The 12257-nt window shown below is 45.6% G+C and overlaps 1 protein-coding gene across 1 annotated transcript in view; it reads left to right on the top strand.

The window, feature by feature from the left end:
* Window positions 1–1439: 1439 nt before the first annotated feature.
* The window catches only part of LOC140204757 (voltage-gated potassium channel KCNC1-like), a 165675-nt gene continuing 154857 nt past the window's right edge, over window positions 1440–12257 (top strand). Inside the window, exon 1 of the mRNA XM_072271517.1 lies at window positions 1440–2239. Within this exon, the coding sequence (XP_072127618.1) occupies window positions 1640–2239 (600 nt within the window). The 5' untranslated portion in view covers window positions 1440–1639. The remainder of the gene's footprint in view (window positions 2240–12257) is intronic.

Genomic DNA, 12257 nt, shown 5'->3' on the forward strand with positions numbered 1-12257 from the left:
CACACGTTCCGAACAGTCCACTCACTGACAAGCACCCTGTGTTCGACTTGAAGTGTGACTTGGTGACTAAGTGTCACTTTAAGGAGCCCACGCTCACGTTGGCAAGCAGAGCGACCGCACACGCTCACACGCAGCAACACACACTGCCCCTCCACACTCGCGCACAGCCACATTTAGCTGTCCCCGTCTTTCCACGCAGCTGCGTTTACCTACCAACAGTCGCACACGTTCAGCACCCACCCACTCACCGATATAATCACACGCCGGTTCGCACCCCAGCAGCTCTCGTACGGAGGTCTCTTCCCCCAGTCAGTTCGTCTTCAGATTGCAAATGGAAAATCGCTGACGTTGGCAGATAATTTCCAATCCACACTTTGCCTTAGCAGGCGAACGGTGCAGAAAATGGTCGTTTGATTGACTCCGAGTTAGCAACAAGGACCCTTGCCCCTCCGTCCGATTGGGTTTAGATTGATACAGAGGGAGAAGATCCCCACTCTCTTATGCAAGGATTACAACAAATTCTCGCTAAATATTAATGCGCTCTTTTCTTAACAATTTATACACAAAACCCCGTTTTAAAATTAACAAAAAAGATGTAGATTAACAGCCCTTGGACTACACATAAGCGATTCAATTCCAAAAAGCCCTCCATGGACGTAAATCTAATTTACATCGAAATTGCTCCTTGTCGTGACAGTAAGGCTAATTAAATATACTTTTAGCTTGATAAAGGGAGTGCTTTCTAATTATATGTTGGTTAAAAAAATAATGAAGATTTAAAACGTTACTGTACCATGTTCGGATACTTAAAGTCATTCTCCCTTGTATTTAGTCTTCTGTGGAGCTCTTGACTGAACGTTTTACCATCTCTCAGTAATTGCAACGAGGCTCGAATAGCTGCAGGTCATTATAAGATTCAAACATTTAGTGACTGCTTTCTGCTGCAATGCCTGGTCTTTTTTTTTGCTAGTCGTGCAGATTTTAATTGTTGGTGCGGGGCACTTCTTCAGCCTCCACAACGACTTCCCAAAGTAGTTTTCAATTAGCTCTTTTCCCCCCTATAAACACACATAAGAAAGGACAAAGCGCAGAACACCCCCAAAACCCCCTTTCGCGCCCCCTCTGACTTGACGGATTTGTAAACTATATGTTTAAATCATCTCCCGCCACCTGCCAGAGATTTAGATACATTGTATCCTCAACACTTCCTAAGAGTAAGAGCATGTTGTACAATACCACCTGACTTTGACATCAGAATCACCTTAATTTTCGCTTCGTCTTGCAGGTTCCGAAAAGGAGTCACGAAAAAGTCCTTTGGAAACTCGGCGTTTGGTTCCTCTCAAGAGTCTCTCTCCTCACCCCCTCCCGTTCCTCTCTCTCAACCCCCTTCTGTTCTCGGTGTCTTCAACTCCCAGCCACGCACAGTCTTCCTGTCCGAAACCTCTTCCCGCTCTCTCGGTAGGAGTGAGCAAGGGAAAGTGAAGTGAGGGAGAGAGAGAGAGTGAGAGAGAAAGAGGGAGAGAGAGAGAGAGAGAAAACAAAGCAATGACGAAAGCCACCTGACTTATCCGCGGTTCGAAGAACTAACACGTGCTTTTGCAAGAAAAAAAAACGTCACCCCGGCAAAAATCTATCCCATATGATCAGTTCAGTCTGTGTTTCCTCTTTCCGCGGGCGAAAGTCTGGAAACAAACCTCCTTCCAAGTCATGTTTGAAAGGAGATATGGGCAAAAACGAGGAGAGCGACAAAATTGTCATCAATGTTGGGGGCATTAAACATGAGACGTACAGGAGCACGCTTAAGACTCTGCCTGGCACCAGACTCTCCTGGTTAACAGAGCCGGACGCCTCCAGTAACTTTGATTATGACCCTAAGACCGACGAGTTCTTCTTCGACCGGCACCCCTCCGTCTTTGCCTATGTGCTGAACTATTACAGGACGGGCAAGTTGCATTGCCCGGCGGATGTGTGTGGACCGCTCTTCGAGGAAGAGTTGGCTTTCTGGGGCATCGACGAGACGGACGTGGAGGCATGTTGCTGGATGAACTACAGACAGCACCGGGACGCGGAAGAGGCGCTGGACAGCTTCGAGACCCCCGAGCCCGACGACGAGGAGGATGGGGACCTCAAGAGACTATGCCTGCAAGAGGACTCTGGAAGGAAACTGGGCTGGTGGAAGAAACTCCAGCCCAAAGTCTGGGCTCTCTTTGAAGATCCTTATTCATCTAAAGCTGCCCGGGTAATATGTGTATGTGTGTGTGTGTGTGTGTGTGTGTGTGTGTGTGTGTGTGTGTGTGTGTGTGTGTGTGTGTGTGTGTGTGTGTGTGTGTGTGTGTGTGTGTGTGTGTGAGAGAGAGAGAGAGAGCGCGCGGGAGAGATGACTTAATGAATCCAATTCATATTGTGTTCTTCAGGGATGCAACTGTGTTCTCGTTTGCTCCTGGGTCTGTTCCTCTAGAGTGAGGATATGGGAGACAGCGACAGGGAGAGAGAGAGAGTAAACAGTGAGGGAGAGAGAGAAAGAGAAGAGAGAGAGAGAGAGAGAGAGAGAAAGAGAGGAGAGGGAAGAGAGGGAGAGAAAGAGAAAGAAATGAGTGAGGGAGAGAGAGAAAAGAGCGGGAGAAAGAGAGAAGGAAGTGAGGGAAAGAGAGATAGAAATAAAGTTTAGACAAAATGTTGACTAAATGAGTTCGCAAGGGAACGTAATTAACGAGAAAATTAAAATTGTTATTTAGACTTTTTTTCCTGAAGGGATTGGTGTATAAAATAATGTGGTTAAAGTTTAAAAAAGAAGAGCAAGGCAGGGAGAGAGGCAAGCAGACGGGGAAAGGGAGATGGGAAAAAAGTCCAAGAGAGCGGAAATAAAATGGATCTCATTAAACAAAATAGGGATAGAGAGATTGCAGGATCTGCATTTGCAGAGGCAGGGGATTGTTGAGGGGAAAGAAAAGACGCATTTAAATCCCTCCGCGGGCCGGCAGGGGGCAGAGCCGCGCCGTTGCAGAATGCCTGGCTGCGGCAAGAATTCAGCAGTGGTAGCAATTCTGGCGATTAATAATCACAGCGCCAGCAGTTTTGTAGTTGTGGTGAACGGTTTCTTTCACCATGCAAAGCAGTAATGCAGAGAGAGGGGAGCTCGTAACCATTCCCACTGCAGCAAGGGACCCGGGATCTTCTCAACAAACTTTAAATCCACCAGAATTACAAGACCTTGTTAACATGCACCTATTGCTTCCCTCTACTGAGGAAGCTATTTTACAGAGAGGATAGGGTTAAAATAGTTTTATATTCAATTACCAACTTGACCAGAAAGTACTTGAACTACCCAAAGCTATAGGGCTAAAAAAGCTAAGGAACTATAAAGCTTTAAGAAAAAGCAGGTGTCTGTGAAGGAATATGTGGTTGAAAACAGTAACTTGGTCAGTTTCTTTTGGGTTTCCGATATGGTGGAAGGTTGAAAACTGATCAGAAGGAAATCTTTTAGAGTTGTGAAAGGGTAGAACATTCAGGAAGATCGGAGTTGGAGGGTGGGTAAATTTCGCTGTTACCTTCAAAGGAAAGATCTTCAGCCACAGTCAGCCTGGTGAGGGGAGAAGCAGGGACCATAAGGCCTTAAGACATAGGAGCAGAATTAGGCCATTTGGCCCATCGATACTGCTCCACCATTCCATCATAGCTGAGTTATTATCCTCTCAAACCTATTCTCCTGCCTTCTCCCCATAACCTCTGACGCCCTGACTAACTGGACTTATCAACCTCCACTTTAAATATCCCCATTGACTTGGCAATGAGTTCCACAGATTCACCAACCTCTGGTGAAAGAAACTCCTCTTAATTTCTACTATGAAGGGACGTCCTTCTATTCTGAGGCTGTGCCTTCTGGTCCTAGACTCCCCCACTATAGGAAACATCCTGTCCACATCCACTCTTGCGAGGCCTTTCAATATTCAGTAGGTTTCAATAAGATTCCCCCCTCCTCATTCTTCTAAACTCCAGCAATTACAGGCCAGAGCCATCCAATGCTCTTCATACTTTAACCTTTCCATTTTTGCGAACCTCCTCTAGACCCTCTCCAATGCCAGCACATCCTTTCTTAGAAAAGGAGCCCAAAAACTGTTCTCAATACTCCACGTGTTCGAGGTGATGGTAATGGACCCACAAAACGGGGGAGGCAAGTAGAAACATGAGGTCTTACAAAGTCATTCTGGGTGCTTAAGATGAGACACAGTAAACTGAAATGGGTTAATTGGTCTTGTTTAAGGGTTTAATCTTGTGAAGAATGGGAGGTTCAATGTATGTACTTAACAACCATCCTTTCCTACGTTTCATCGTTGGGTGAGCTAACCAGTCACAGTGTGAGAATTCTGAATGGTACAGGCCAATTTGGTCCATCTTCCTATACTGGCCAACAAAATTACTTTAGATTAATCCTTTTTCCAGCTGGCAGTCTGCCACTTGGCAGGTTCCAGCTTTTCCAGTGTCTACCCAGGGGAAAGTGAGCTTTTCCAGTGTCTACCTAGGGGAAAGTGAGCTTTTCCAGTGTCTACCTAGGGGAAAGTGAGCTTTTCCAGTGTCTACCTAGGGGAAAATGAGTTTTTCCAGTGTCTACCTAGGGGAAAGTGATGAGTTTTTCCAGGTATGGAGTTCTGGACAACTCATTGAGTGAAAGATTTTACTCAGTCTCCTCTACTCCTTCCACCAATGAACTCCTTGTTGTAGACTGGGCAATTTTGCAGAGAGATATAGGTCTATGATTCATATTAACACACTGCGTCTGTCTCACCCATTAACACTACTTGCTTGGAGGAGCAGTCCCAGGTGATGCAGAGAGCTTCAACTTCGACCGCCATCAATTCAATGCAGATATACTCTCCTCTCTCTCTCTCTCTCTCCCCCTCTTTCCTCTCTCTCCCCTTCCCTCTCTCTACCTCTCTTCTCTCCCCTCCTCTCACCTTCTCTCTTCCTCTTCCCTCACCTCTCTCCTGTTTTCCTTCTCCACCCCCTCTCTCTCTCCCCCAATCTCCCTTTCCTCCGTCTCCTTCTCCCTCTCTCGCTCCTCTCTCCGCTTTCCTCCCTTTCTCTCCCTGTCTCTCTCTCCTTCTCCTGCCAATTTGACAACTTGTAATACTACCGAACACGTGAATCCAAATTATTTTCTGTTCCCAGCCTCCTAGCTTAGCCTTGCAAGCTTTATCAAGAAATATATTATTCAGGCTGACAATGTGTGGGTGGAAGTTATTCAAGGAACTAAATGCTATTTGGGTTGGCGAACTATGTGACAGAATTGCCATCGTTATAGCCGTGAGTTCAAACTGCATCCTCCGGTTTTTCTAATACCCCCTCTGTTTCATCGCTGCCTGTGCTTTACCCTCACACCAGTGGGAGCGCCCCGGCTCGCTCTCTGTGCCCCTCCACGTATTCTGGGTAGTAGACTCTGTGAATATTATTGGTTTGTTATTGTCACATGGACCTAGATACAGTGAAAGGCTTGCCTTGCATACTGTTCATAGAGATCAGACCATTGCACCCAAAATGCTAGAAGAACTCAGCAGCTATGGAGAACAAATACTGAACACAACCTATGGACTCGCTTTCAAAGACTCTGGAACTCAAAAAGTCATAGGGAAGTACAGCACAGAAACAGGCCCTTCAGCCCATCTAGTCCATGCTGAACCATTTAAACTGCTTATCTCCCATCAGCCTGCGCCGTGACCAGAACCCTCCATACCCCTGCCATCCCTGTACCTATCCAAACTTTTATTAAATAATGAAATCGAACTCACATGCACCACTTATGTTGGCAGCTCCCAGTATTCCCATGTTTTCAGTATTATTTACAAATTTATCTATCTATTTAACTATTTAATTTGGCTCTATGTATATGTGTGTGTGTGTGTGTGTGTGCATGTGTGTGTGTGTGTGTGTGTGTATGTATATAATATATACACACACACAGAAAAATAAAATTTATTTGTTTATTTTTTGTATTTGCACAGTTCGTCTTCTTTAGCACATTGGTTTCTTGTCAGTCTTTGATCGGGTGAAGTTTTCCATTGATTCTATTGTCTTTCTTTGTTCTACTGTGAATGCCCGCAAGAAAACGAATCCCAGGGCAGTATATGATGACATACACTGTATGAGGTTGTATAAGGCATTGGTGAGGCCGAATCTGGAGTATTGTGTTCAGTTTTGGTCACCAAATTACAGGAAGGATATAAATAAGGTTGAAAGAGTGCGGAGAAGGTTTACAAGGATGTTGCCAGGACTTGAGAAACTCAGTTACAGAGAAAGGGTGAATAGGTTAGGACTTTATTCCCTGGAGCGTAGAATAATGAGGGGAGATTTGATAGAGGTATATAAAATTATGATGGGTATAGATAGAGTGAATGCAAGCAGGCTTTTTCCACTGAGGCAAGGGGAGAAAAAAACCGGAGGACATGGGTTAAGGGTGAGGGGGGAAAAGTTTAAAGGGAACATTGGGGGGGCTTCTTCACACAGAGAGTGGTGGGAGTGTGGAATGAGCTGCCAGATGAGGTGGTAAATGCGGGTTCTTTTTTAACATTTAAGAATAAATTGGACAGATACATGGATGGGAGGTGTATGGAGGGATATGGTCCGTGTGCAGGTCAGTGGGACTAGGCAGAAAATGGTTTGGCACAGCCAAGAAGGGCCAAAGGGCCTGTTTCTGTGCTGTAGTTTCTATGGTTCTATGGTTCTATGTATTTGGATTTAAAAAAATACTTTGAACTTTGAATGTTTCAGGCTCAGACCCATCATCAGGAGAGTCCTGATGAATTGCCTCGTCCCAAAAAGGCGACTGTTTATTCATTTCCATAAATGCTGCCAGACCTGCTGGGTTCCTCCAGCATTTTGTGTGTGCTGCTTTGGATTTCCAGCGTCTGCAGAATCTCTGTGTTGCATTGAGTTGCAGCAATGTGCAGAATAAAGTGCAAAAGCTTCTGATAAAGTGCAGTGCAGGTAAACGATAAAATCCAAGGTAGATTGTGAGGCAAGTGTCCAAGAGACCGATAGCCAGCTAGATACGAACTGTCCTTGAGCCTGGTGGTACGTGGTTTCAGGCGTTCTTGTATCTTCGGCCCGATGATATCACAAAGAGTACAATTCATGTACAACGCGGAAACTGGCCATTCAGCTCAACTTGTCCATGCTGACCAAAGTGTCTATCTAAACCAGTCCTGTTTGCATCCCTCTGAACCTTTCCTATCCCTGTAGCTGCAAAATCCCTGTTAAATGTTGGAATGACACCTGCCACCACCACTTCCTCTGGCAGCTCGTTCCATAGACCCACCAACCTCTGTGTGTGTGTTTAAAGTTGCCTCTCAGTTCCCTTTTATACCTTCCTCTCGTCTTAAAGCTGTGCCTTTTAGGTTCAGGCTTGCCTACCCGGTGACCATCTCCCCTGTCTATGTCCTCCCTGACTTTATAAGCCACCTTACTGCCTCCTGCACTCCAAGGCAAGCAGCCGCACGAGCTGGGTGACAGATTGTTATGGGCATTAAGTAGAATAATTAATTTCGAGATACAGCACGGAGCAGGTCCTTTTGGCCAAACAGGCCGCACCCACTTAACCCTAGCCCAATCACGGGACAATTTACAATGATTGATTAGTCTACCAACTGGGACGTCTTTGGAATGTGGGAGGAAACCGGAGCAGCCGGAGGAAACCTACACGTTCAAGGGGAGGACATACAAACCCTCTTTACCAACTCTGAACTCCGATGCCATGAGCTGCCTCTATGCTACTGTGGCACTCCATTATAACCCCCCTGAACCCACTATATCAACCTTCCTGCATGTAAGAGTGTAAGGGAGTGGGATTGGAGTACAAAATAAAGCCAGTGAGGTAGAAGCTGTGCTTAAGCCTGGCGGGTACGCGCTGTCAGGCTGTTGTATCTTCGGCGTGATGATACTACAAAGAGTTCAATTCATGTACAACACGGAGACAGGCTCTACATGAGCCCCGATGTCGCGGCCCGAAACGTCGACTCTTTATTCCTCCCCACAGATGCTGCCTGACCTGCTGACTTCCTCCAGCATCTTGCCTGCGTGATGCTCTGTGTTTTCAGCATCTGCCGAATCTCCTGTGTTTGCGGAACGCCAAAGGTTCAGGCAGCATCTGTAGTAAGAGTAACTGAGTCAACGTTTCAGGTTTCATGGCATCATTCTCTGCTGCCTGACCTGCTGAGTACTTTTATTTTTAGCGCTTTCTGTTGTTTCTCTACCATCTCCATTTTACAAATCTTTATCCCACTACACAGTACAGACCAGTTTTGGGGATTGAGATACCTTCCTAGGTGCACCCATGGAACTAACAATGGGTGAGTTCAATTTTTTTTAAATTTACCTACTCAAATAAAGCTGAGCTATGACTTTACCTGTAGGACTGCCTACTCCTCGTGGCCTGGAACTAAATAGCTAGCTGAGAGTCTGGGGCATCAGTGGGATGGGAGCACTTATGGGTACAGTCAAAGTTCCTTTAGCCAATTTCCACTCCTGAACACGAAACAATCGGCTGAAGGAGCTCAGCGACTCAAGCAGCGTCTGTGGCAAGAGCTGAGTGGCCGAGCAGACTCGAGGGGCCAGAGGGTCCTTAGCCCCTCTGCTCTATCTGCTCCTCTCACAGCGGGTGGTGTGAGTTTGGGACGAGGAAGTGATGGGTGCGGGTTTGATGCAACATCTAAGAGAAACTTGGATTGGTACATGGATGGAGGGCTGTGGTCCGGGTGCAGGTCAATAGGACAAGGCAGATTAATAGCTCAGCATGGAGTAAATGGGCTGAAGGGCCTGTTTCTGTGCTGTAGTGTTCTATGACTAGGTGACTCCACACTCATAACAGCCCTACTCATTGGCCGCTCAGCCCTAGAGATGGGAAGTAAGTGCCTGCCAGCCTGTGACATCTACCGTCAAAAGTTCAAAGTAAATTTATTATCAAGGTACATTGTGGTGGTGGCATCCGTTTGTCTCGCGGGACCTTGGATCTGCGCCTGGAAAGTCTTGCTTCAGTCTGTGTTAGAGCAGCGTCTGTTGTGGCTGTAGAGGCCCACACGGGAGTGACAGTCTCGGCTGCAGCGACTGCACTTGAAGGCACTGTCCTCCAGTGTTGTCTTGGTGCTGTTTTTCCAACTAGTGTGCTTTCCTTCAGCAGCAAGCCTCAGCTTCTCTTCTCCTCTTACATTATTGTCACCATATACAACCCTGAGATTCATTTTCTTGCAGGCATTCACAGTAAATGCAAAGCAACAGGCAAATAAAATGATAATAATAAATAATAAGCAATAAATATCGAGAACATGAGATGGAGAGTCCTTGCGGGTGAGCCTGTTGGTTGTGGGAACAGTTCAGTGATGGGGTGAGTGAAGTTGACTGAAGTTATCCCCTCTGCTTCAAGAGCCTGATGGATGACTGGTCCTGAACCTGGTGGTGTGGGGCCTGAGGCTCCTGTACCTCCCTCCTGATGGCAGCAGTGAGAAGAGGGCATGGCCTGGGTGGTGGGGGTCCCTGATGAAGGGGTACATGATTTTACAAATTTAAGGGTCTGATAGAGAACGTGCAGCTGAAGCTGTCCTTGCAAAAGGGGAAGAACCGTTCCCCGATTTACGAGCGACACATTCTTGAAAAATATCTCAGTCAGTGGAGTCTTGTGAATTAAAAATGGCTGACAAAATCGACTGTGAGTGTTAGATACGGTGTATTCCCACAGAAGGAGAGTGGCTTGCTGTGTGTTATGGCAGGAGTCGGCTTCCTGACTCAAAGACAAGTGCCTTAAAGAGCCAATGGTGAATCATCGCAATAATATCTAAATCAAATCTTCATAAATCAAAAACTTACTGCATTCCGACTGAACCCAGTTCTTAGAATCAGAATCAGGTTTATTATTACCGACTTAAGTGACATGAAATTTGTTGTTTTTGCAGCTGCAGTACAGTGCAAAGGCAAAATAATTTCTCAAAATGATAAAATAAATAAATCGTGGCAAAAACAGAAATAAATGAGACAGTGCTCAGGTTTGTAAGTTATATCTCTCCCAGTCATTAAAGGTGCTGAGGGACTCTGTCTCCATCACCTCTTCAGACTGTGTGTTTCAGCCCTTACCGTCCACAGGAGAATCTCTTATCCCTCTATTGCCCTAAACATAAAGCAATTACCTTAGGTTACCCTGTCATTATTAACTCTCTGCTAATGAAGCCGCTTCCTATTCAACCCAACCAGGGCACAGGACACTGCAGATGCACGAACCTGGAGCAACAAACAATCTGCTGGAGGAACTCAACGGGTCGAATTCCATTTGCAGGGGGAAGGAACTGTGGACGCTCCAGGTCATAACCCCGTACGTCAACAATTCCTTTTCTCCCACAGATGCTGCTCGGCTCACTGAGTCTTTCCAAGAGGCTGCTTGTTGTCGAGTCTCTCATAATCTTCATTGCATTCTATCGCAATATGACAGGGCTGATCTGAGTATTTAAATGTCACAGTTTTCTGTATATTCCATTATGAGGGAGTTGTGTTCATAGAAAACCCTGATTTTCCATAACATGAAGCCACATCATCTGCACAGGTATAAAGAAAAAAACATCTGTGTATTATTTATTGATGAAAGCAGCGTTTTATTCTATGCCGCATATATTTTGGTGGTGATTTGCTTAAGGACAGATTTCTGTAAAGTGAATTGCGGCAGGGGTTGCCTGTATTTGTAAATAGATGTTCGTGTATATTTATAGAGCCCTGTATTCAGGATATGACAACATTTATTTTGTTTGCAGCTGGCGTTCTGAATTTAATTAGCTTTCGGTAGTTGGGTAGTTTTATTTGTATGGTTCTGTGTTGTGAGTATTTGGCTCTGAACGGAGGAGACAATTAAACGTATCGGTAGGAGTAGGGGGCAGCTGGGAGAGCCGCAGCCTCTGATTGCTGGAGTCACAGGTTCAGTCCCGATCTCTGTTGCTGTCTGTTTTCCTTGTGATAAACACCAGCTCTAAACCTATTTATTTAATCTTGTTTTTAACCAACATATTCTTATCTTTTATTTTCATGTTTTTTTCCGTATTTTGTACTTTTACCTCATTGCAAAGCACTCTGAACTACATTGTCTGTATGAAAAGTGTTCAATAAATTAAGTTATTATTATTATTTTGGGTCCTTTAACATCTGCCAGATGATGCTGAGGATGTTCTACGAGTCTGTGGTGGCCAGTGCTATCATGTTTGCTGTTGTGTGCTGGGGCAGCAGGCTGAGGGTAGCAGACACCAGCAGAATCAACAAACTCATTCGTAAGGCCAGTGATGTTGTGGGGATGGAACTGGACTCTCTGACGGTGGTGTCTGAAAAGAGGATGCTGTCCAAGTTGCATGCCATCTTGGACAATGTCTCCCATCCACTACATAATGGACTGGTGGGGCACAGGAGTACATTCAACCAGAGACTCACTCCATCGAGATGCAACACTGAGCATCATAGGAAGTCATTCCTGCCTGTGGCCATCAAACTTTACAACTCCTCCCTTGGAGGGTCAGGCATCCTGAGCCAGTAGGCTGGTCCTGGACTTATTTCCATCTGGCATAATTTACATTTTACTATTTAACAATTTATGGTTTTATTACTATTTATTATTTATGGTGCAACTGTAACGAAAACCATTTTCCCCTGGATCAATAAAGTATGACTATGACTATACTCCATTTGGGTAGCTTCCAACCTGATGGCATGAACATTGATTTCTCAAACTTACAAGAATGCCTCCACCCCCCCTTCACCATTCCCATCCCCTTGTCCCTCTCTCATGTTATCTCCTTGCCCGCCTATCACCTCCCTCTGGTGCTCTCCCCCACCCCTTTTCTTCTTTCTTCCATGGCCTTCTGTCTCTTTCACCAATTAACTTCCCAGCTCTTTGATTCATCCCTCCCCCTCCAAGTTTCACCTATCGCCTGGTGTGTCTCCCTCTCCCCTCTCCCCACCATTCAAATCTTCTCCTCAGCTTTTTTTTCTCCAGTCCTGCTGAAGGATCTCAGTCCAAAATGTCGACTGTATTTTTTTCCATAGATGCTGCCTGGCCTGCTGAGTTCCTCCAGCATTTTGTGTGAGTTGCTCGGATTTCCAGCGCCTACAGATTCTCTCTTGTTTGTTGTTATTATTATTATTATTATAGTGTGGGTTTCCCCTGCACTTTCTCTGGTTTCTTCCGACCTGGTTAATTGGCCAATGTAGATGGCCACTAGTGTGTGGTGAGGGTTAGGATCTGG

Source organism: Mobula birostris, chromosome 11 (assembly GCF_030028105.1).
Source record: "Mobula birostris isolate sMobBir1 chromosome 11, sMobBir1.hap1, whole genome shotgun sequence".
Taxonomy (NCBI): domain Eukaryota; kingdom Metazoa; phylum Chordata; class Chondrichthyes; order Myliobatiformes; family Myliobatidae; genus Mobula; species Mobula birostris.